Raw genomic sequence first — 20,611 nt, 5'->3', positions numbered from 1 at the left:
GACACATGATGTGCTAGAAATACACAGACACTCACGACCTCAACGCCGCTGTGTTTGCTTTTATTAAAATGACATGAAACATAGCTAGGAAACTATAACCACACATTACATTGCAATAAGTTAGAAGCATGTATTATCTGAGATAGTCTCAAAGTTTCCTTCATTTAACGAATATAAAATGCATGTGTTTATGTTGATATGAGAACGCTACGGAGCACGCTATCAGAGTACTGGCCCACATTAAGACTCTTGACAATTCAAGTAAAAGTTCAGTATCTGCTAAAAACATTGGAAGTGGGGAAGAAGTTAGTAATTGCAGTAAATGTGAATAATTGAGCGATATGTGAGGCCACATACGTCATTTAAGATTCAGACTGAGAAAGGTCGTTACTACATTACACGAGTCATATTCCGGCATGGGGAAGCATCTGAGTTGTAGAAAGAAGTGCATGAAATACAGTTTGTCTAAATACAATATGATGAAATGATATCATCAATAGTTTAGTACTACAGTGCATATGGTAACGTATGTTAGCCTTTTACATTAGTTTAAAAAAGATAGATAAATGATTATTTGCTCCTCTTTCTTTTTCTCAGTCTCAAGCGCCTCCTCAGGAACACATTTTTTACGCCCAATCAATTTTATGATCTGAATACCCATTTTTTCGGAACATTATTCCAGATGTTGTTATTCTTCGGAGACGCTTTCATTATCTGAGAGTGTTCGAGCTCTATGGAGCGGAGTCTTTAGTACTTCTTCTCTGTATGATGGGTTTTAATGGCTCATGGAGCAGAGATGTGCAATGCCACCTGAGGTTCGAGCCTCGAATATAATCATCAAAACATATTCGGTGTGACCAGTATCGTCGCGCTAACGCCGAGTTTCTGCAATAGCAGAATTAAAGAGTGTGTCGAATAATATGCTAGAAGATTTCAATTAAAACAATGCCTGGAGTCCGGTAGTGACGTTATGAAGATCTCAATGGCCACGACATCCATCAGGAGTTGCAAAACACTGAGAGAATATGAGTTTCACGCATGGCGGTAAAAATAAGGGGAGTTGTCATGACGTCAAAACTTGGTGACCTCTGCTATCTTAGTTGCCCCAGAACGTTACCTCCAGATGTTTTGACTGACTAGAGTCTTGGTAGTTGTTTGATCTATAACGCTAGCTTGCGTCGTTTATGAGAGTTCTACTCGATCTGGCAAAAGTGTAAAGGGATTACAGTTCATAGGTCTTTTGTTGGAACGTATTTGGTTATATTTACAAAATTCCCATTTCACAATAGAAAGCAAATGAATGTTGAATGAATAAAATGATAGCTGCAGGCAGGAATATCATTGGTTAAAATATTAGGAAGTGGAAGATACTTCTGGTAATCCGTACAGACTTCAAACGTTCGAAAAGTTCACTCTCGTAAAACTGCCTGGTTTACTATTATGCAAACCCTAGTTAATTTTAATTCATTGGATGTTGTTTCCGCTTATTCAGAGTTACTGAGTTACATACGTCTCGTTTACAAGTCAAGATTAAAACAGTCAGCTCTACATTTGCCTCACAATAAACATGTGGCAATTCTGGGCTCCCCAAATTTTATGCTGTAGTCAGTCAATATTGTCCGTATGACAGGGTTTGGAGGACTTTTTCCTGCATGTAACAGGCGTGACTTTCAAATGTTATCTTGTTCTGGCAAATATATGTTTTCTATCACGAATGGTAGAATGTGATTTGCGGCCTCTCAGTTTGTGTATATGTAGATGCACTTTACGTAAGCTTTCCCTGTACACTTAGCGTAACATTATGTTTTCCTCTGGCCACCACATGCGCTTTCGCTGTGGTACCCAGCACCATTTTCAGCGTAATAAAAGGTCTGTATGTGATGCCATGCCATGTCAAAAATGCTAATCGATATACCTGAACTTCCTGTATTTGTCCAACTGCTAATACGTCCCTTATAGACACGAGACAGAATCATGACGTGTAGCTTCATCCGGAATTTTTCGTTGTTTACTTCGCATCACAGGATTTACACTGATAAGTACAGTTAGGTCAGTTATATGAATCATAGGAAGACAACTTACTGAACTGCTTTATTAATCTATTCCCTTCTATAAACGGAATATTCCAAAAACATCTCAGTCGTAAGTACTTACATCGTCACCTACAACATCGCTCGTGGGCCGTCATCTTTTTGAAGAATCACAAATACGCCACAACACTTTTTTCATTGATCTATTCTGCACAGCATTGGAGTGTTCAACATTATTCTCCGATATTTCTGATGCCTTCATATCACTAAAGAAATAACTTTATGCACTATCTCGGCAACAGTAACACATGTGGTAACAGTAACACATGCAAGTTTCTGCTCACCTGACCAAGAAAATCCCATTTACCAGCATACTTTAGATGCAAGATGAATGCGCAATTTTATATCGGTCTTTGCTTTATTATTAAACAATGTAACAGTCAGAACTTCGATTGCAATGTGACTAAACTGGCAAGTGTTATCGTAAAGCGAGTATCTTGATTTTTTTTGTTTTTGAGTCATCAGTCTTTTGACTGGTTTGACGCGGACCGCCACGAATTCCTCTCAGAGCAGCGCCTGCAACATAAGTCTTTAATTTTTTGCTGGATGTATTCCAATCTCTGTTTTTCTACCTTCTACAGCTCCCTCCAGTACGATGGAAGTTATTTCTTAGTGTCTTAGCAGGTTCCTACCATCCTGTCGTCTCTTGTTGTCAATGGCTTCCATTCCTCGCTGATTCTCCATATAACCTCCTCATTCCTCACCTTATGAGTCCACCTGATTTTCAACATTCTTCTGTAGCACCACATTTCAAATGCTTCTATCGTCTTCTTTTCTGGGTTTCCACCCAGTCCATGTTTCACTACCATACAATGCCATGCTCAAAACGTACATTCTCAGAAACTTCTTCCTGAAATTGAAGTCTATGTTCAACATTATTATAATTCTATTTGCCGGGAATGCCCTCTTTTGCAATACTAGTCCGCTTGTGATGCCGAATGTCCTCCTTGCCCTCCCCATCGTGGTGTATTTTGCTACCAAGGTAGTAAAATCCCTTAACTTCATCTACTTCGTGCCCATCAATCCTGATAAGTTTCTCGCTGTTCTAATTTCTGCTACTTCTAGTTACCTTCGCCCTTCTTCGATTTACCTGTAATCCATACTTTGTACTCAAACTTTTCATTCCATTCAGCACATTCCGTAATGCTTTTTCACTTTCACTGAGGATATCAATGTCATCAGAGAATCTTATCATTGATATCCTTTCACGTCAAATTTTAATTTCTCGCTTTTACTTTACTTTTCTTTCCTTCGTTGGTTCGTCGATGTATAGATTGAACAGTAGAGGTGAAAGACTACATCATTCTCTTACACCCTTTGTAATCTGAGCGCTTCGTTCTTCGTCTTCCATTCTTATTATTCTATTTTGATTTTCGTATATGTTGTATATTAACCATCTTTCCCTACAGCTTTCACCTATTTTTCTCAGAATTTCTAATATTTTGCACCATTTTAAATTGTCGAACGCTTCTCCAAGGTCGACAAATTATATGAGCCTGTATCAATTTTTCTTCAGTCTTGCTTCCATTATCCATCCCAACGTCGGAATTGCCTCTCTGGTACCTTTACTTTTCCTAAAGCCAAATTGACTATCATCTAACACATCTTCAATTTTCTTTTGCATTCTTCTGTGTATTATTCTGGTTATCAACTTGGATGCACGTGCTGTTAATCTCAATGTGCGGCAGTTCTCGCACTTGTCGGCTCATGTTACTTTCTGAGCTTTGTGGATGATGTTTCTCCAGAAGTCAGACAAGACATCGCCAGACCCATACATTCCAAACACCGACGTGAATTGTCATTTTATTGCAATTTTTTAGTTTAGAAATTCTGATAGAATGTTGTCTACCCCTTCCACCTTATTCTAATACTGGATCCCCTATCTCTTCTAAATCGACTCGTGTTTCTTCTTCTATGACATCAGACAAATCTTCCCCTTCAAAGGGGCCTTCAAGGTACTCCTCCCCCTATCTGCTCTCTCCTCTGCATTTAACACTGGAATTTCCATTGCACTCTTAATGTTGCCTCCCTTGCTCTTAATTTCATCGAAGGTTCTTTTAACTTTTCTGTTGAGTCAGTCCTTCCGACAATTTCATTTTTGATTTCTTCAAATTATTCCTGCAGCCTTATCGCTTTAGCTTCCCTACACCTATTTATTTCGTTCCTCAGCGACTCTTATTTCTGTATTCTTGTTTTCTCCAGAACATTTTTGTACTTTCTTTCATCGATCAACTGAAGTATATCGTGTGTTACCCATGGTTTCTTCACAGTTACCTTCTTTATACCTATGTTTTTCTCTCCACTTTATGTGATTGGCCTTTTTAGAGATGTCCATTCTTCTTTAACTGTATTGTCTACTGAGCTACACCTTATTTCAGTGTCTATAGCTTTAAGAGAACATAAAGCTTATCACCTCATTTCGTAGTACTATCATATCCCAACTCTTTGCGCACTCATTTTTCCTGACCAATCTCTTTAACCTGAGCCCACTCTTCATCAGTACTGAACTGGGATCTGACTCTATATCTGCTCCTGGGTATGCCTTAAAATCCTGTATCTGATTCCGGAATTTCTGTGTAACCTTGATTTGATCTAAGTGATATCCTTATGTATCTCCCGACCTTTTCCAAGCATACCTCCCCTTGTGATTCTTGATTAGAGTATTTGCTCTTATTAGCTGCTATTTATTGCAGAACTCAGTCTTTCTCCTCTTTCATTCTTAATACAAAGCCCACATTCTCCCGTAACTGTTTCTTCTACCCCTTCCCTTAAAACCGCATTTCAATTCTCCGTTAGTGTTAGATTTTCATCTCCCGTCACGTACTGAATTACCCGTTGAATATTCTCAAATACTTTCTCTAATCTCTTCAACTTTTGCTTGCGACGTCGGCATGTATACCAGAACCATTGTTCACGGTATTCGTTTGCTGTCGATTCTGATGAGAGTAACTACATCTTTGACCTCTTCACTGTAACTCACACTCTGTCCTACCTTCCCATTCATAACAAATCCTACTCCCGTTATGCCATTTTCTGCTGCTGTTGATATTACCCAATACTCATCTTACCAGAAATCCTTGTCTTCTTTCCATTTCACTTACGGCATTATAGAATGAAACAAAAACAGAAGAAAACAGCTGTAAGTGGAAAATGCATCATCATCATTCATGGTTTTTTTCCGAAGAGTACATTGTAGCAAACTTGATCACAGGTATGATTTATGGGTGACTAAAATTAAAGCGGTTGTTTCATGTCATTCTAGTATTAATACTGCTATATCTCAAAGCTCGATGTCGGCTTATTTAATTCGAAAACCTCAAAATGAAACTCAAAAATGAAACCGAACAAGTTATTTCTGAAAAACTGACACACAAAGGTACTGGCAAGAAGTAATATAGAAATGAAGCTATTGTTAAAAACTTACAATAGTTTAGTGTGAAAATAAAATGTAAAATTTCCCGCTATCAATTAAATCTTTATTAAAATGGATGTGAAACAGCTGTTTAAGAAGCATGTACGTGTTACAGAGGTTAGGCCATCGTTACCAAGAAAATTAAGCACATAGGGCTAGTTGTTGAAGCAAAATATAAAATTTTACAGGGTCTAGGCAACTGACACCACTCCTTTGTTTACAATTGCTTTTTTCACTAATTGATATATGAGGTATTATTTTAAAAGCTCTTTAATAGCACCATAACTGTCTACTGGTGACATTTTGTTGCAAATTGCTAGAACTTGTTTTCGAAAATGAACGTATCATGTTTTGCTTTTATTGGCCGCACGATGAATGACAATTCATAGTCAAGATTTCACTGCGAGAATGTGAGTAAACTGCGACGACACTGACACACTGACAGTGTAACAGAACAAGAACGTAGTTCCGCTTTGTGGTATACCTCTGTACAATTCTGCTCCTTCGACATTTCAAGAATATTTTGATTTGTTGTCATCCACAAGTCAGGATATCATGTCTTGATTACTTCTTTCGTCATTGCAAATATCTGTCGGCTGGCAAAGAAAGCATTGGTAAAGCGTTTGCAAACGTGAGTGGTGCATATGACCAGAATGTTGAAAATGTAACAAGTAAGAATCAGTTCCAGTAAGCAAAGAAGTTTTAGGAGTTCTAGCCTCATCAGCTATCGACGCATATAGAGTAAAAGAGTATTTAAATTCCAGAATGAGATTTTCACTCTGCAGCGGAGTGTGCGCTGATATGAAACTTCCTGGCAGATTAAAACTGTGTGCCCGACCGAGACTCGAAATCGGGACCTTTGCCTGTCTCGGGCAAGTGCTCTACCATTTTTTCCCTTGCATCTTTTTTTGAACCGCTTCTTTTTTTTATTTTTATTTTTTTTATTTTTTTATTTTTTTATTTTTTTATTTTTTTAAAAGTTCCATTTTTTGTTTTTTGTTTTTTATTTTATTTATTTATTTACTTTTTTTGCGGGCAGGTGCTCTACCAACTTCCCTTTTTTACTTTTTTTTAAGTTGCAGGTAAGGAGAAAACAAAAGCCTCTTGTGTATGAAAATAAAAGACGACGTTCTTCATAAAATAACACAATATCCTTAGAAAACGTAAAACATAAAGGTAGCTATATTTCCGCAACGGCCTTTTTTTATTTATTTTTTAATTGTTAACATAAATGTGTATAGATTCTCACCATCAGCAGCAACCCATTTTTTTATGTTTTTGGGGGTGGGGGTGGGGGAGCACAGGATAAAGAAAACAAATAGGCTGCAGATAGAGAGCTATGCCTGAAAAGCTTAAACATGTGTAAGGAAAAAAAACTTAGAAGAGGAGGAGAAAATAGAAGTGAAATAAAATAGGAATACTTTTCTCGCCATGCTCCACTTTGTCGCGCCATCAGAACAAAATGCATTCTATCATTGACCATTAAAGGGGAACGTGGGATCGTCCATTCTTGGCTGGCTCGGTTCTTTGAGATTCCAGCTTTGAGGCGGGTTGGTGAAAATACTCTGTAAATAGTTCGCGAAAGTGGCCCGATAGTGTCGATGTCTGCGAAGGGTGTGGTGATGTACTTTGAGGCGTGTCCAAAAGTCCGCCGAATCGACGATGTCGTCCCGGAAGAGGTAGTTGACAGCCATGCCACTGATCCATGTGATGGCGTGCCACTTAGCCGATGGAAAGTAGGTCGTGTCGGGATATATCATCATGGTAGGAGAAACATGATGTGGTGGTACTCGGAGGTAGAAAGCCACAATCTTCTGTACGAGGGTCCAGACGGCTGCTGCTGGCCCACACTCAAAACGATGTAAATCTGTATCTTCGACATTGCACTTGAGGCACAGGGGTGAGTCCACCAGTGCGATGCGATGCAGTTTCTGTCTTGTAGTATACTTGGCGTTGACGAGAAGGTACCACATAGAAGTGGTGTCAGTGGTGTGATATGGTTGGTGGATCGTTTTCCAATCTGTAGGCCATGAAACCTGGGGATGACGTGTTTCGACGGGGTTGCGGGATGGAGACTTTCGGAGAAGGCAATAGATGTCGCGGGTGGTCGTCTTCCTGGTCCTGGGGAGCTCGGTGCCTATGTAGCTGTACTCCAAAAAGAAACGGCCGATATGTGACATCGGAGGTGGGATGTGTGCCAGAGACGTCGGTGGGCGTATCTAAACAGGTGCGAGCTCGGTGGTCAACATTCCAGTAAAACTAACGTTTTGGCTTTTGCATAACAGAAGCATAGTATTGGTGTAAAGTGCCGTAGTCCTGGCGCTCACATTAACCAGATCGAGGCCACCATCCCGCTCTGGTAAGGTGAGAGCTTCATACTGGACTTTGAAGATGTGTCCAGAACAAATAAAATAGCCGAAAGCCGCCTGTAATCTGGCCGCCATTGTCGCAGTGATGGCAGAATCTGCGCTATATGGGGTATCCGGGCTGCCAGATGGGTATTGACGAAGGTGACTCTCTGGCACATATTCAGCGGGCGTAGTATGTGATTTTGTATGTTGGCCCGGATGCGTTGTAGTAGCGCCCGAAAATTGATCGCCGAGGTGCGGCGAATGTCTCGCGTGTACACCAATCCGAGACAACGAAGGGTGTCCGCCAGTTGAAATGGGACTACGCTGTCTGCGGGAAGGCCGCGGCCGATCTTCATGGCGCATGATTTTGCCACGTTCATAGCGCTCCCTGCCCCTGCACTGTAACGGGTAGTCCACTGCAACGCAGCTTGTACGTCGGCCGCTGAACGAACGACGAGGGCCAAGTCGTCCGCGTAGGCTCGGCAGCGGAACATATGATTCCGGAGTGGAATACCTGTCAAACGTCGCCGTAATCCGCAAATGAGTGGTTCCATCGCAATGGCATAAAGCTCCGTCGACAAAGGGCAACCCTGCCGTACTGAGCGTTCAATCCGTATAGGTTCTGTAAGTCTGCCGTTGACGAGAAGTCTGGGCGTTGCTCCACGAAGGAGCCGCATAATCACTTGCGTGAACGTCGGGGGAATTGCCATTCGGTCCATCACTGCGTTGAGGAATGCGTGATTGACGCGGTCAAACTCTTGTTTGAAGTCGATGGAGATTAAAGCGCCTGGCAGTCGCGAGTGTGTTGCCACAGCGATCACATCTCGATATTCACTGAGGGCTGTCTGTATATTACGATCGGCGCCTAAGGATGTTTGTTCTCGGGAAACAATGTCTCATAAGACATGTTTGAGTCGCACTGCTAGAAGGCGTGTGAAAATCTTGGAGTCGGAATTGAGTAACGTGATCGGCCGATAACTGTCGAGTCGTGTTCCTCCTGCGGGTTTCGGGACTGGTACAAGTAAGCCTTCCATGAACATTGATGGCGGGTTCGCCGCGCCGGACAAAAGTTTCCAGTACATGTCCCTCCATCGTGGCAACATCAAATCTTGGAAGGTTCTGTAAAATTCGAGAGGTAAGCAATTCCGGGCCGGGAGATCGATTCAGAGACGCTTTGGCTACAGCGCCTTGGACGTCGTCGGTGGTCACTTCAGAAGTCAGGGGGGTTGCAGCTGCTGCGTTTAGAGTACGAAGTGTCTCCTGGGCAACCTCAGCAATGGCTTCTGCACCGGCAGGTACTTCTTGATAGAAAAGTCTATAGTGCGTTGTGAATGCATCCGCAGTGGTAGCTTGCGAAGTCAGCCGTCGTCCATAAGGTAGGTCTAAAGTTGTCATTAAAGCCTGTAGGCGTCGACGACCATTTTGAACAATATGATGCATAGAAGGTTCTTCACCGTTAATCCTATCTTGGCTGCGTGCTCGTACAATGGCTCCCTCTAGACGGCATCTGGTCAAGGATAAAATCTTTGCCTTGATGCGTTGAGCTTCTTTTAGACGATCCGGGGATGGAGGATGATCCATGAGTTCACGCAGAGCGCTATAGTAGAAATCAGGTTTGTGGTGATTCCACCTGGCTTGGCTCTGCCATAGTGTATCAATGTGCGTCGGATGGCCGGTTTGGCGCACAGCACCCACCACTGCAGTGTGGTCTCGTAACGCATAATGCTTTGAACACAGGTGTGCCACGTGTCGGTGACCTGTTGTCGACATTCAGGGTCCCGCAGTAGCGTGACATTGAGTTTCCAAGGTGCTGCACTGCGCCATATAGATTGTCGACGTAGGTTCATGGTACAGATGTAGATGTCATGATCCGAAAAGGCAGACGGCCAACGTTCCGCGTCGAGGAGAACTGATTTCAGAACATCAGAGATGTATGTTCTATCAAGTCAGCTGGCGGAGTGGCTCGTGATGTGTGTATACCCCGGGCGGTCGCCGTGTACCACTCGCCAAGTGTCGAGGAGACGAAGGCGGCGGACGAGGAAGCGAAGTTCCGGACATGTGGTGAAATGGGGGTATTGGTCTATGCGCTCGAGAACACAGTTGAAATCTCCACCTACGATGAGATGATCGTATCGGCCGAGGAATAAAGGCGTGATATCTTCTGCGTAGAACTGGGAGCGATCCCTCCGTTTATCAGTGCCCGATGGGTCGTAGAGATTTATGATTTTGATTCCTTCAACTGTTATGGCCACCCCTCGCGCCGTTGGGAGGTAGTGACATTGGAAACTGCAATCCCTTCTCGTAGGAGGATGGCTGCGCCTGTGTGTTCCATAGCTGCAGGGGCGGTGTACGTCTCATATCCATAACACCCAGTCCAAGTTGCTGTCCTCAGTTCTTGTAACAGGGCGATGTTGATGTCCGCTGCTCTTAGCGTGTCACGGAGCAGTTGAAGTTTAACGTGGGAGCCGATTAGTATTGATAGTAGCTATTCGGTACGCCTGATGGGAGATCTGTGCTGCCGTGGTGAAGATTGTCGTGGTGGATGCTGGAAGTCCATAGAAGTCGCAGGAGTCGCTGTAGAATACTTCCCCCATTTTAGTGTTGGTCTAACGGAGGAACAGATCTCATTTCCGCATGGAGGTGGGAAATCCGTGTCATCCGCCCATGAAAAACGTCCGACAGTTTTGACATCGGCGAGAGGTGGCAGCGCTGGCCGAATCGGCTCAATTGCGTCGGTGACAACAGGCGTGCTGTGTTCCATGGCTTCTGGGCGCGGGGCTTGCGCACGATCTCTGTTGGACGGTTCACCGTCTGGTGGATGACGCGTCTCCGTGGCAGAGGAGAAAGTGTTATCGTGTTCTCCGTCAGAGTGATGTGCCATCTCTTCGTCCTGCGGAGGTGGCTCAATGGTCGATTCTGACGTCTTGCGGAGTTTTTTTTTCGTTGTTTGGGCGACTTCTGCTTTCGGCAATGAGTTCCGGTGTCTGAGGAAGGAAGAGATTCACGTCATTCCGGTACAAAAGCCGCGGGTGCTATGATGCGGTCGTCATTCTCCAGAACACTCTCATTGGTATCCTTGTGATCTTCTAGCGTGGGTGTGTCCGGCTGTTGGACATGTTCACGGGTGACATCGCCGGTGTCAAGGCGCTGGGACGCCTCCAGGTGTATCGGACCAGAGAGACGCTCATGAACGGCGTCTTGTGACGGCTGGACGTGCAGTGTCGCCGCATAGATGACTGGAAGGGTGGTCGTGGATCTGTCGGTGTTCGTATCGTCGTGCCTTAGTTGTGTGATGGGGCGTTGCAGGCATTCATTACGGACGTGGCCTTCTTTGCCACAACCGGAACATGTTCGAGGTTGTCCGTCGTAAATGACCACCGCACGGCAGCCGCCGATAGAAATGTACGATGGAACGTGCCGTTTGAGATCGATTCGGACTTGTCTCACACCATTAAGCACCGGATAAGTCGTAAACTGTGCCCATGTCTCGGCTACGTGGCTCTGTACTTTTCCGAACGGGCTTAGCGCTGCGATGACTTCATCTTCATTCACCTCGAAAGGCAGTTCGAAGACACGGATCGTCCGAAGTCCAAGTCCTGCATGGTCGACATCCACAGGCCCGACGTTTCCGTCGGAGTGCCGAAATTTTAGTCCATGTCGCGTCCTTTGAATAATCTCGTTGCAGGCAGCGTCGGAAGTTATCTTAACATAAACGGCACTGCTAACGATCGATAGGTGTATGCCGATGAGTTCGTCACGCGGGATCTTCACGTCTTCGCGTAGGAAGCGTTCGACGGCCAGTGCCTTGGGCCGTGCGTATTCGTTTGAAAAGGTGAACTTAAGAGTGTTCTTCCTGTAAGAGTTGGCCATTAGAGCTTGTTCGACTGAGAAGCGCTGTGACGAGGACGTAAACAAAACACTCCGCGCGCGCAGCGGCGTGGACGGCCGAGCGCGGTGCGCACAGCTGCCCTGCCGAACGCAGACTGCCATCTGAGCTACCGAATCATGACTCACGCCCGGTCCTCACAGCTTTACTTCTGCCAGTATCTCGTCCTCTACCTTCCAAATTATACAGAAGCTGTCCTGCGCATAAAGAGAGAAAAGAGAGAAAATTTAGAAGTGAAATCCCAAAGGGAGACCAGAAAAAGCCAAAAAGAAAAGGTCAAGAAGGGGTACAAAAACCGTACGTAATACAAAAACCAGCTGGCTAGCCAGATCGACATAAGTATGAACACAGAATGGATGGAAGTGGCAGAGGGGAAGAAGGGGACCACAGGGGGAGCAGCACAGGGAAAGAAATGCAGCTTGGGAAGGAAGACTGGGCCCCAATATCTCGGTCCCTTGTGTGCCACACACGAACTCAAGAAAGAGCCGTGGGGACGATGGGGGGGGGGGGGGGGGGAGAGACTAGTCTTGACAGGAATCCCTCGCCCATTTGGCGGAACCCTGCCTTCTCTCAAACAGTTGAACGACGCCATCTTGCAGTAAGTTCTTATCGCAATTAATGAACTCTTCATAATTTTCTGGAATATAAAAAAATAAACACATCAGTTAAGTGAAATCTTATATGTAAAAAGAAGGTAAGTTGATTAAGTTTTTGCTCTATATTAGCAAAAGAAAGTAGTAGTAGTACTGGTTGTAGTAAAAAATCAATAAATTCATGACCAAGCTATCTGGCTACACTCCTATGATGGAAGCACCTTGGCTAGAACAATTCGCTGATAGAATTTCTCTTGCTTCAGTGCGTCCTCGACTGCTTACATATCCACTTGTCCACCACTACGATGATGAATGCCTTGTTTCTCGTTTTACTTTCGTGGAACTGAAGACGGCAATTCACTCAGCTACAGGCAGCTCTCCAGGCATTTGATAATGTTCACTATGCTATGGTATTGTGTTCAACATGCAATATTCCTCCTCTTGCATATACACAATCAACTTGGGGGGCCTAAAGATCCTGGCAAAGGCTGAAGAACACACATAACAGTCCCAGTCCTGAAAAGAGGCAATGATATTTCTGAGCCAACTTCGTACCGACACATTGCTCTTTCCTCTTGTATTGGGAAGACTTTGGAACGATTAGTTAAACAACAATTGGAGTGACGGATGGAATAGCACAATCTCTGGGCTACTTCCTAATTTGGATTGAAAAGGGAAAAGGCACAATTGACCACAGCTGTATTTGTGGATATCGAGGGAGCACATGAAAATGTAAACGCAGATATTTTGCTCCACAAATGGAGCGCTAGGTATGTCAGAAGAAATGGTTTTTGACATGAATAATTTCATCACGTTGCTTGATTAACTGATGGCCCATCGCACTGTCTCAACTGGAATTTAACCAGGAGCAATTATCAGTACTCTACGCTGTGTACGTCATGGCTATGGAAAAGCTCTTCCCACGTCGACTAAAATACTTCAGTATGCACACAATATGTGATTATTTCTCGCTCCACTTCTTTTACAGAACTTAAAGCTGTATTTTTCCGTGCCACGATCCGTGTGAACAGCTGGCTGAGAGTGCACGTTACAAAAGCACCCACTGGTGAGTCACCTTTCGTTGTATTTTCCAAGCGTTGCTTTCCACAGATTCCCGACAGAATTATCCTAGACTCTGAATGTTACTCAGTGTCATCGCAGGCTCTACTATTGGGCGTCGTCTAATTGATTCCCGGTTGTCATGTGTCCCTCACATGTACTAAGAGACTGCAAAAACTAACTTACTTACTCACTCACTGGTCATGCCGGACTCGAGAGTCCATTATTGCAGCAACGTATTTTCGCCATCTGTCCCTGTCTCGGGCTATTTCCTTCCATTCACCTTCAATACATAGGTTTCTCAAATCAGCCTTCACATTGTCCACCCATCTACGTCTCGGTCTCCCCACAGGACGTTTTCCCTCTAGGTGCCCTACCAGTACTCTGCGCGCTGCCCTGCCCTCATCCATTCGAGCTACGTGCCCCGCCCATCGCAGCCTACGTCAGGGATTGAAGAGAGTCCACGGACCTCTTCGTTACGCAGTTTTCGCCACTCTCCGCTAACGTCATCCTTTTTTGCTCCAAAAATTTTCCTCAAAATTTTTTTTTAAATACTCGAAACGGCTTTTCATTTTGCACAGTCAGAGACGAAGTCTCACATCCATACAGCATAACTGGTAGAATAACAGTTCTGTATACTCTAATCTTTAAATTCCTTGCCAATGTTGGTGATGAAAATAATCTATTCAGTGAGAAGTAGCACGCACTTCCCACCCGTAATCTCTTCTTCAGTTCTGCTACAATCTCATTTCTCGAAGTGATGTCCACGCCTAGATACTTAAATGTGTTCACTTTTTCAAACTGCCTGTCTCCAACTCTTAACATTTCCTGATCTACTGCTGTTGGCATTCTAGTAGTAACCAGGTATTTAGTTTTGTCTTCACTTATCCTTAGACCTACATCTTCACTAGCCTTGATTAACGCTGTTACAGATTCTTTCCTATCACTAATGATGTTTAGATCATCTGCATACCCTAATATCTTAATATTTCCATTTAACTCCACACCCTCTGAATTATCTGCTGCCATTCGTACAATACATTCTAGAACTAAATTAAAAAGTAGCGGAGACAGGGCATCTCCCTGCTTAAGCCCGTTCTTTATTACAAATTCTTCTGACTCCAATTTCCGTATTCTACCTTTCGTGTTTTTCAAACTCACTTCTACACTCCCGGAAATTGAAATCAGAACACCGTGAATTCATTGTCCCAGGAAGGGGAAACTTTATTGACACATTCCTGGGGTCAGATTCATCACATGATCACACTGACAGAACCACAGGCACATAGACACAGGCAACAGAGCATGCACAATGTCGGCACTAGTACAGTGTATATCCACCTTTCGCAGCAATGCAGGCTGCTATTCTCCCATGGAGACGATCGTAGAGATGCTGGATGTAGTCCTGTGGAACGGCTTGCCATGCCATTTCCACCTGGCGCCTCAGTTGGACCAGCGTTCGTGCTGGACGTGCAGACCGCGTGAGACGACGCTTCATCCAGTCCCAAACATGCTCAATGGGGGACAGATCCGGAGATCTTGCTGGCCAGGGTAGTTGACTTACACCTTCTAGAGCACGTTGGGTGGCACGGGATACATGCGGACGTGCATTGTCCTGTTGGAACAGCAAGTTCCCTTGCCGGTCTAGGAATGGTAGAACGATGGGTTCGATAACGGTTTGGATGTACCGTGCACTATTCAGTGTCTCCTCGACGATCACCAGTGGTGTACGGCCAGTGTAGGAGATCGCTCCCCACACCATGATGCCGGGTGTTGGCCCTGTGTGCCTCGGACGTATGCAGTCCTGATTGTGGCGCTCACCTGCACGGCGCCAAACACGCATACGACCATCATTGGCACCAAGGCAGAAGCGACTCTCATCGCTGAAGACGACACGTCTCCATTCGTCCCTCCATTCACGCCTGTCGCGACACCACTGGAGGCGGGCTGCACGATGTTGGGGCGTGAGCGGAAGACGGCCTAACGGTGTGCGGGACCGTAGCCCAGCTTCATGGAGACGGTTGCGAATGGTCCTCGCCGATACCCCAGGAGCAACAGTGTCCCTAATTTGCTGGGAAGTGGCGGTGCGGTCCCCTACGGCACTGCGTAGGATCCTACGGTCTTGGCGTGCATCCGTGCGTCGCTGCGGTCCGGTCCCAGGTCGACGGGCACGTGCACCTTCCGCCGACCACTGGCGACAACATCGATGTACTGTGGAGACCTCACGCCCCACGTGTTGAGCAATTCGGCGGTACGTCCACCCGGCCTCCCGCATGCCCACTATACGCCCTCGCTCAAAGTCCGTCAACTGCACATACGGTTCACGTCCACGCTGTCGCGGCATGCTACCAGTGTTAAAGACTGCGATGGAGCTCCGTATGCCACGGCAAACTGGCTGACACTGACGGCGGCGGTGCACAAATGCTGCGCAGCTAGCGCCATTCGACGGCCAACACCGCGGTTCCTGGTGTGTCCGCTGTGCCGTGCGTGTGATCATTGCATGTACAGCCCTCTCGCAGTGTCCGGAGCAAGTATGGTGGGTCTGACACACCGGTGTCAATGTGTTCTTTTTTCCATTTCCAGGAGTGTATAAGTCTAACATACTTCTTTGGTAATCCAAGTTCCAAAAGAATTCTGTACAATTTTGATTGCAATTGAGACTACAAAAAAAGCATTAAATATTATCCAATCAGTCTCCCGAGTTTGGAGGGGGATCTCATCCAACCCATTTATTGACGCCCTACAAAACCTTACTTCGAACAAGACTTAAGTACAGTAGTGTGGCGTCCCATATTGGGCGAAAGGACATTCTCAGAAAATTGGACAAATTTCAGTTTGGATGTATTCGTCACTGGTTAGGCACTATGGGCTCTGCCTTATACAACACCCTGTTAGTTTAAGCCTGTGAAATGCTTTTACAAAACAGAAGGAAATTGCTGGTGGACCAATTTCTACCGAATAGGATGTCCTTTTTAAATCATCCTTTGCGTTCCAAACTGGAGGCCCTTGACTATTTGCCGGAATAGCGACTCTCCGCCAGCCTCCCCCCGCTCTAGTGATTAGCTATAGAACATGGAGTCACCCGCCAACAAAAAACCTCAGCACAAGATCACTTCCTATATGCACGCACCATCATTCAGTCGTGTCTCATGAAGTGCTTATACATTTAGAAAGCCTGTCACTAACGGAAAATTCACTCATCTATGGTGACAGAATGGCCAGAAAAGGCCGGACTGATTGCACACCTTTATTGTGATGGCCCCAAATTAAGTTAGGGAGAAAATGCGGGATGTGCCTTTTTCCACAAATACGGTCTCGAAAATGTTCCATCTGCCACAGGAAACTTCGACTTCTTTTCTGCGGAAGCTGTAGCCATACTAGGAGCTTTGAAATATGTCAACTCCCTTCACTTTTTCAAGGTCTTTATTTCATTGTGTTAGACAACATCAATGCTACAATATTTTACGGACGCCAGTTAATAGACGTTGGCTGCTGATAGGATCGTATATATGATCGAAGTTCAGCCCTTCAGCATCAGCTGAGGTCTGAATATGATCTGTTGAATCACCGAAAATGGTTGCCATATAATAAAATAACATCAAAACAAGGGCTGCAGGTGTTTCATTTTATTACGCACTGCAGTTACTCCGACACTGGTCCGAGACTGTAATAACACCATACAAAGTGACATTAATCACGTTGTCTCCACATGTGCAAACTATGAGAGACATAGCCAATCTTTTTTACAACAATTATACCGTCTGAAAGCGGAGGTACCTATGAGTACAAAAATTCTATTTTCTTTGAGTAATGCTCACATAAAAAAGAGGTTTTCAGATTGTTATACGCTGCCAAGATATCTGTGTAACAGTAACATAGCACTGGGAACTATGTTAACTGTTAATATTTATTTTATATGTATATTTATTTTAATGTAGGCTCTGAACAGTTGTATATCTAATGCTCATATTACTTCGTTTTAAGTATTAACTTGTGTTGTTAATTGTTAATGTTGTATTTGTATCACTTGCGTCACCTATGTATAGGTTGAACTATGTGTCTCAGTTACGTTCAGCTGGCTAAATGACCGTTAGTTGCCGGAAGGTAAATAAATAAACAATTTTTTCACTTCCACGGCTTCACGGAACGGGATCTCTGAAAAACAAATGAACAACAAAGGGCGTAGTGGCCACCAAGAGTAGAACTCTGCTACAAACAGCTGTGAGAGGCCAACAATATCTAGAGTCCACACATACCAGCAAAACTAGTAGCACCTAAACACGATTGGGTCGGCGTTAAAACATTGTGCATAAAATGAAAAAAAAGGAAAAAATACTCGGCTGTAGACCCCGAAGCACCCCACTAAAGCTTAAACTGTTGAACAGTTTTCCGTTAAGGCCGACGGTCCTTCATGCTGATCTTTGACAGTACCATTTGCGACAGAGTCGCAGAGACTGCAGTTTTGCTGCTACTGCAACAGGCTACTATAAGGTCTTTTCTCTCTGTAGAGGGAGTTACCTTTAAGATATTTAAGAAGAGCCGTCACTTCTTACCTAAGTGGAAATTCCGTAGAGGTCTTCTGGATTTCGCCATATCGCGCAGCCAGGCAGTTGTCTTGGGAGACAGCACCATCGTCGGTGTCCGCGACACCATTCAGGCGGAGCTATTAACGAGGCACGGCAGCCACATGGATAGGCTGCGGTGGAGCTTTCCGAAGCAATCAAGACAAAGGCGCGCGCAAGTGACATTACGCACCGGGGAACTACTTAACACTACGTTATTAGCAGCACCTGCGCATGGTATTCGTCGCGAGCCGAGATGCGGTTATAGTTTCTGCTTACAGAAAACCAAATCGTAGATGAAAGTCGCCTCAGTCGGAATATAACCATACTGTTCACAGTATCAAACTTCATTAACAGCACTCCTATACAAAATACATACTGAAGTGTACAGCTGTTGACAAAAGTGGTAGTTATGATGCGATCTTTGACTCCACAACAGATTTTCATTGTCTACAGTAATAAAAAAAAATAGTCGTCTTCAATCGTACATCTTCCATGAACCAGCCATTTTGTCCTCACTTTTTTGCTTTGTTTTGCATGTTAAAATTCTCTGATGGAGACATAGAAAATCAACATCACATGGGTTTCCTCTTCATTCGAGATTTGTTTTTACACAATGTCAATATATCTTCGTGTTTGTAACACTTTGATTTCAATTGATCAAAAATCCTTTCTTCCCCGATTCCCCGATTCGTAGAGTTTCTCCAACTGTATAATGGAAGTAAAGTAAAACCTGGATATGAAATGTCTCCTCTCAAGTGGTCTCAAACAATTCCTTTCTCAAAGCTGGAGGGAAATCTCAACATACTTCTTCCGTTTCCTTACTACCGAACTTGATCGAAAGTATCTGGATACCGGTATGCAGTCAGGAACTGAACATCGGTTGTCACGAGAGGCTGACCCGCCATTACTGCAGGAGGCGGTGTGTGTGGTTTTGGCAGCAGTGGGCAGGCACAGCACAGTGGTTCAGTCAGGAGAGCTCAGCACACTTGGTGTCGCCAGCAAGAAGCTACGGGAAAACGAGAGTGTAGAATGGGTCTCTCATGGCTCACGAAGGCCAAAGAAGGTGCGAATGCACCGCGCGAATCGAACAACATCCCAACGTAGGACTTTTCTGACAGTTTCACTAACGTTCTGTGCTTTCTAGTGAAGTGGGGGAAGGCTAAGTGAAAAAGCTGAATCTTTAAAACGACCATCTTAACTCTTCTCCGTTCTTATTAATCCTGTCCTGAAATTTTTAGTCACGAGATGGCTCTTGCGGACGCCTATTTCACTGACAACGCACGAATAATATTAATTTTCTTTAAGATAACATAAACTTTAACAGCATATAAAATGAACAATTTTCACATTGCTATCCTAAAACGAGATGACTGCTAAAAACTGGTTTTTCTGTTCACGTTTCCTTCCTAAACAAACAAAAGGAAGCAGCGTGAATGCATTATCTGCTTCGAAGGTACGTCTCAGTAAGACTTACTTTAATAGGTATTCTACATAGTGTCCACGCCAAAAGAAACGTAATAGTTAATTGGTACGTGCAGTCCTCTACGTGCCTGTTAAGTGGCGACGCGCTGTCAGAGAACCCACCTGCTGATGTGGATGATGAAGCCGTCGTCGACGCCCCTCCTCAGCATGTCCTGCACGGCCTCCCTGGTGCAGATGCTGAGCCCCAGCACGTTGACGTCCAGGATGCGCTTCCAGGCGTCCGTGGGGGCGGCTGTCCACAACACACGTACAACAGTCAGCAGACGCCGGCACCACGCCAAAGTACACGACTCATCCAAAGTGACTGACACGTCACCCCAAGTAATGGTAACGCTTTACCTTGTAAGTAAACTGGAGAAGCCCCTCCTGTGATTTCACTTAGCACTAGACCAATGCTTATTAACGGAAATAACATCACATAGGATATTAAACGAAATTTGTAATTGGACTGAGGCTTTTTTGATAGTGAGAGTACAGCATGCTATCCTGGATTTAAAGCCGTCAGCAGATGCAGGAGGAAATGCAGGTGTGTCCCACGTATGTATGTTGGGACCCTTACTGCTCATGTTTACTAATGACCTCAAACATAACAACAACAACAATAATAAGAAGAATAAAAGCAGACTTTTTGGAGATGAAGCACTTTTCTGTAATGAAGTTGCTTAAATATGTAGGTAGACCTCGATAACATTTTAAACTGGCGCAGACAAATTCAAAATCGTCCCGTTCAAGAAACACAAGAAAGGAATATCGTTTCAGCACAATGTCACTGAGTCACAAATGGAGTCAACTCACGCATATCGAGTACCGTACCTAGATGTATCATTTTTTGGGGACATACGTAAGTTCGTAAATCATCTGTCATCGATTCATATAACTGGTAATAAATATCCATATACAATGACTGAATACTTGTAAGCAAAGAGGATACACACTGACAGGATCAAATATGAGTCACTCATTTATGAAGGAGCACACTATGCAAAACTGCATGTGTTTCAGCAATTGAAATGGATCTGAGTTAATCATCAAACAAGAACAACCTTGACGCTCAGTGCAGTACACAATGACTTTACTAACGCCATAAATTATTTTGACCCTATCAATGAAACTTAAGGTCGGTACTTTCCACAATATTTATCATTTGAAATGTTTAAATGTATCTAATGATAG

At 44.3% G+C, this 20,611-nt stretch overlaps 1 protein-coding gene across 4 annotated transcripts in view; it reads right to left on the bottom strand.

Annotated features, from left to right (window-relative positions):
• LOC126237512 (farnesol dehydrogenase-like) overlaps positions 1 to 20,611 on the bottom strand; it is a 269,788-nt gene that overhangs the window by 226,541 nt on the left and 22,636 nt on the right. For 3 of the 4 annotated variants that reach the window (XM_049947675.1, XM_049947680.1, XM_049947674.1), the window contains exon 3: positions 19,541 to 19,670. The exons of the other annotated variant lie outside the window; for it this stretch is intronic. In XM_049947675.1, the coding sequence (XP_049803632.1) occupies positions 19,541 to 19,670 (130 nt within the window). The remainder of the gene's footprint in view (positions 1 to 19,540; positions 19,671 to 20,611) is intronic. 4 annotated transcript variants of the gene reach the window in all.

Source organism: Schistocerca nitens, chromosome 2, assembly GCF_023898315.1.
Source record: "Schistocerca nitens isolate TAMUIC-IGC-003100 chromosome 2, iqSchNite1.1, whole genome shotgun sequence".
NCBI classification, from domain to species: domain Eukaryota; kingdom Metazoa; phylum Arthropoda; class Insecta; order Orthoptera; family Acrididae; genus Schistocerca; species Schistocerca nitens.
Note: the sequence above shows the minus strand (reverse complement) of the source record. Positions and strands in the feature narration are given on the sequence as shown.